The 4,370-nt window shown below is 59.7% G+C and overlaps 1 protein-coding gene across 1 annotated transcript; it reads right to left on the bottom strand.

Annotated features, from left to right (window-relative positions):
• Positions 1-314: 314 nt before the first annotated feature.
• Positions 315-3,962, bottom strand: GPR50 (G protein-coupled receptor 50). The gene is made up of 2 exons (XM_007955627.1): positions 3,776-3,962; positions 315-1,723 (listed from the first exon to the last, which is right to left on the bottom strand). Exons 1-2 carry the CDS (start codon positions 3,960-3,962, stop codon positions 315-317), a joined length of 1,596 nt encoding a protein of 531 aa, XP_007953818.1.
• Between the last annotated feature and the right edge of the window lie 408 nt (positions 3,963-4,370).

The raw sequence follows: 4,370 nt of genomic DNA, 5'->3' as shown, positions 1-4,370 counted from the left end.
GGGAGAAGAAAGCAGGAAGGAGAAGGAGGAGGGGAGGGAGAGAAAAGCCAAGTCAAAAGTCAATCAAAAGTCACGGGGTCACCGTGGGCTGCAGGGCAGCTGAGGAGGAGAGGAAGGTGGTGTCTACAGTTGTAAGCACACACATACACACACACACACACGTTTATAGAGTACATCAAGGGGAACAGAGCCCACACAGCAGCTGTGTGTGTGTGTGTCTGGGGGGGGGGACAGTAAAGATATCTCACTGGGGATCATATATGCAAGACAGCCTTGAGAGTGGACCACTGCTTGGCCACCAACAAGTCAATGTCTCACACAGCCACTTCGTCAGAATCAGCTTCGACGTCAACAACCACAATCCGGGGCAGGCCGGCAGCGATGGCAGGCTCCAGCTGGCTGGCAGCAGGCACAGGAGACCCGCTGGCAGAGCCATAGGCAGGCTCATTGATGTCAGATCCCAGGTGGCTGGTGGTGACGGTGGCCTCCGGGTGGCAGGGGGTGGTGATCTCATGGTAGCCAGTGGTGGTGGGCTCAAGGTACTCAGCAACAGTGACCTCAGGAAGGCTGGTAGCAGACTTGATGTGGCCACTGGTGGGTTTGGAGTGGCTGGTGGCAAGACTGAAGACAGTCTCACAGTGGCTGCCAGCAGGGAGGTGGTAGCCAGTGACATGCTTGGGGTGGGTGGAAGCATGCTTGTAGTGGACAGAGGGAGACTTTGGGTAGACTGTGGCAGACCTGGGGTGACCAAAGGCAAGGTCAGGCAGGCTAGCTGCAGCCTCACCAGGGAGTGGGATATTCCGGACGCTCATCAGTGTTTCCTCCACAGCCGGAGTGGTGCGGGCTTGCTCAAAGCCTTCTGCATGGGCTTGGTTGCGGGCCCGGGCACGGGCCCGGGCACGGGCCCGGGCACGGGCTTCCCATGTCTCCCGGATGGCAGTGATGAGGCCAGAAATGAAGAGGACGGGGTGCCGCATTGCATACAAGACGACCGAGTACTCTCTTCGGAAGCTCTCATTGAGCAGCCCGTAGATCACTGCGTTGAGGCAGCTGTTGAAATAGGCTATGAAGTAGGCAGCAAGATACAGCCAGTTGGGGATCTTGTCCACCATCCCCTTCGGGCTGACAGCCACCAGGACAGTGAGCATGTTGATGGGACACCAGCACACTGCAAAGAGGAGGGAGATCACAAACATGGTTAGGAAGTTGCGCACCTCAGCCAGCCGGATGGCAGGGTTCTGCCTAGCTGCCGCCCGGGCTGCCAGCACTCTGGCCCAGATCTGGACGTAACAGAAGCCCACTACAAGCAGTGGCAGGACGAAGTGGATGCAGACGATGGTCACAGTGAAGACAGGGTTGTTCAGGTAGTTGAAGACGCAGGTGTAGGTGCGAGGGTCATACTCGATGGTGCCGATGTACGTGTTGGGCAGGATGGCTAGGAGGGCCATGATCCAGGTGACCACCAGGTAGATGCAGGTGTTGCGCATGCTGAAGAGCCGTTCGTACTGGAAGCTGTGGCAGATGTAGCAGTAGCGGTTGATGGCGATGGCCATGATGTTGAAGATGGAGCCAACCACGCTCAGCCCTATAATGAAGCCGACCATCTGGCAATGGAGCTGGCTCAGATCCCAGCCCCCAACGGCCATGGCATGCACCATCAGAGGGTAGGGGTAGATGGCCGCCAGCATGTCGGCCACCGAGAGGCTGACCACAAAGATGTTGCCTGCAAAACGTGGGGGGGGGGGAGAAGGGGAGAAACAGAGAAGAGGCAATGGTTAATTGTGGACATCTGCAAAGTTCAACAGGAAAGCTCTCACTGGATTCAGGACAATTCACAATTGGACAGTTCTTTAAAGGACCCCGGTGGTTTTGTTTATTGGCAAGTGTGTCGCAGGTGCTTCTGAGCTGCAGCCAGGTCTGGGAGACCCGTCCTTTGCCAGTCTCTTTTCCCCTTTAAAGCCATGTCATCTCTCTGAGAAAGAAAGGGCTTGCAACAGAGGTGGCAGCAGGGGACCCCCCCTGAAAGGAATCTTCCCAAGCAGATGCTGTCTCGCTGCCACCATTTTAGAGAACAACCTGTAAACTTGTCCCTGTGGGGGAGAGGAACTTGGGGTGGGGGCAGGTTGGAAGCAGGAGAATCAACATCAGGAAGCCAGGACCTAAGGAAAAACACACACCCAAGGTCCCATGAAGAGATGCTCACAATCATTGGCCACTGCTGGTGGGACTGTGAAATGATACAACCACTGTGGAAAGCAATGCCCATTTTTCTATTGGATTGTTAATTCCTTTGGTGTTGAGGCATTGGAGTTTTCTATAAATCTTAGAGATAAGTCCCTTGCCAGATACATAATTATCGACAAGTATGAATTTGTTGCTGTCATTTTGTTATGTGCTTTTACATGGGGGGGGGGCGCCCAGCAAAATGCACTCTGAGACCAGAGAAACTGTGAGCAGGGCCCGGGGCCCCGACTTTCCCTGGGGGCCTCGGGCCAAAAGAGGAAGGGAAGGGTGTCTGCCCCGCTGCCGGCTCGCGCGGCGGCGGGAGGCAGAGGCCAAGTGCACGATGCAGAGCCCATCACGGCCGGACCTCAGGGCCCCTCGGCGTCCGTGGGGCGCATTGTCAACCGGCCAAGGGACCTCTCGGGCCGCCGCCTCCGCCCGCTGGCGCGGCTGCAGCTCTGGCGGCCCAGAGCTCTTCCGAGGGTTTTCCTTCGCAGTCATGAATTCGCAGAAGAAACCCGGGTAAGAGACAGGGCAAAGCCCACGGAGCAAAGGGCCGACGACCCCAAGCACCTTTATTTAAGCTCGAGCAATGGACGAAGGAGAAGAGCGTGCCCTCCGCGGGCGGCCGCGCCCCGCATCGCGGGCTTGCCGGGTCCCACCCCGCGCCCGGGCGGAGGGGACCACTATAGGGACCGACCGCTGGCCGTGCGTTTGGGAACGTGTGCCGGGTCTCGTGGCTCCTCGACCAAAGACAGCAACCTGGGGCCCGGCCGCCGCCGCTCCCGCGCCCCACCGCGGGCACCTCGGGCCCTGGCCATCCCCAGCCCACTGAGCCCGAGCCCCGCCGGGTCTGCGCCCCCTCCCTGGCCCGGTTCCAGCCATCCTCCCCGGCTGCCGCCTTCTGTCCCGCCGCGCCCTGCGCCCTCCACGCCCCGCTTACGGACCTCGGCTCTCCGCTGTGGCTGCAGCCGCGCGCTCCGGGACGGGACGGGCGGGCGGGCTCATCGCGCCTCCCGGGAGTGGCGCGGGCCGTCCCGGACCTCGCGCCACGGCGGCAGGGACCCGACTGGCTAGGTCGCGAAACGCCGCGGCGGCCGCCGCCAACTGAACTCTCTGGCTGGCTCTCCAAGCACGCTGCTCCCTCCGCATCCTTTCGGCCAAGCTGCCCTGGCTGCCGGGCATCGGGCTTGGCGCGCTGTGCAGCGGGCGGCGGCCGGGCTCTCCGCTCCGGCGCCAGCTCCCTCCGCATCAGGTCCCCGACGGGACACGGCTCTCCTGGCTGCCGCGCACCGCAAAACCTGGCGCTTTGCATTTGGGAACTTGGGGCACCCAAAGCTAATTATCTGCGCTCCCTCGGGTTTGAGAAGCTGTTAGTTTACGGGCCCCAGCATAACATTACACCCTCCACCCAAGTCGCGGGCACTCGGAGACAGGGACGTTCCATGAGTGTGTTAACCGGCCATGGATTTTCTATTGGGGATGCCCAAACTAACGCCCTAAGAGTTACAAGTGGCTGCACACCGGATAAGGAGAAGGGAGGGTGGCTTACCAGGATTGCGGAGCTTCTTGTTCTTTGACACAGCCAAGATGACCATGGAATTGCCGATCAGGTCCACGATGATGGTGACGACCATCGCACAGGACATAAAAGTGACCAGAGCCGGTGGGTAGTCTGGCTGAGGCAGTTTACAGCCAATACAGCCATATGGGGTGGGAACCGCCAGGGTGGGTCCCATGGCTTCCCCGGAAACCGTTAAGGTCTCCAGCGTGCTCAGGATTGGCAGCCGGTTCCAATGGAAAACACCTGCTCGGTAACCAGGAGCTCCGGAAAAGCGTGCCTCTCACTTCGAGCATCAGAGAGAGAATGACAGAAGCCCGACCCCCCCGATGAGCTTTTAAAGCCTCGCAAGGGGGGCTGGCCCCGCCCCAAACCCCTCCCTCCGACCAATCAGAGTTTCCTGACTACCACCCCCGCCTTGGTCATCACTTTTTTGGGGACCAATCCACATCGAGGTGTCGCATTGCTTCCGATTGCCTTGTTTGTCCTTTCCTTTTACTCATCAACCCCCTCCACCACTCCCCAGATAGCCTGCGTCGTGACTAGCTTGGAGTCCACATACACCCCCCCCACCAGCAGCAGCCTC

This window comes from Orycteropus afer, unplaced genomic scaffold, assembly GCF_000298275.1.
Source record: "Orycteropus afer afer isolate SDZICR_OR568_19922 unplaced genomic scaffold, OryAfe1.0 scaffold00519, whole genome shotgun sequence".
NCBI classification, from domain to species: domain Eukaryota; kingdom Metazoa; phylum Chordata; class Mammalia; order Tubulidentata; family Orycteropodidae; genus Orycteropus; species Orycteropus afer.
Note: the sequence above shows the minus strand (reverse complement) of the source record. Positions and strands in the feature narration are given on the sequence as shown.

Bases quoted from the DNA above. Each gene is read 5' to 3' on its own strand.
- GPR50 (XM_007955627.1), bottom strand. From the start codon at position 3,962: ATGGGACCCACCCTGGCGGTTCCCACCCCATATGGCTGTATTGGCTGT. The intron at 1,724-3,775 runs GTAAGCCACCCT...CACGTTTTGCAG, and splicing joins CAAGAAGCTCCGCAATCCTG to GCAACATCTTTGTGGTCAGC.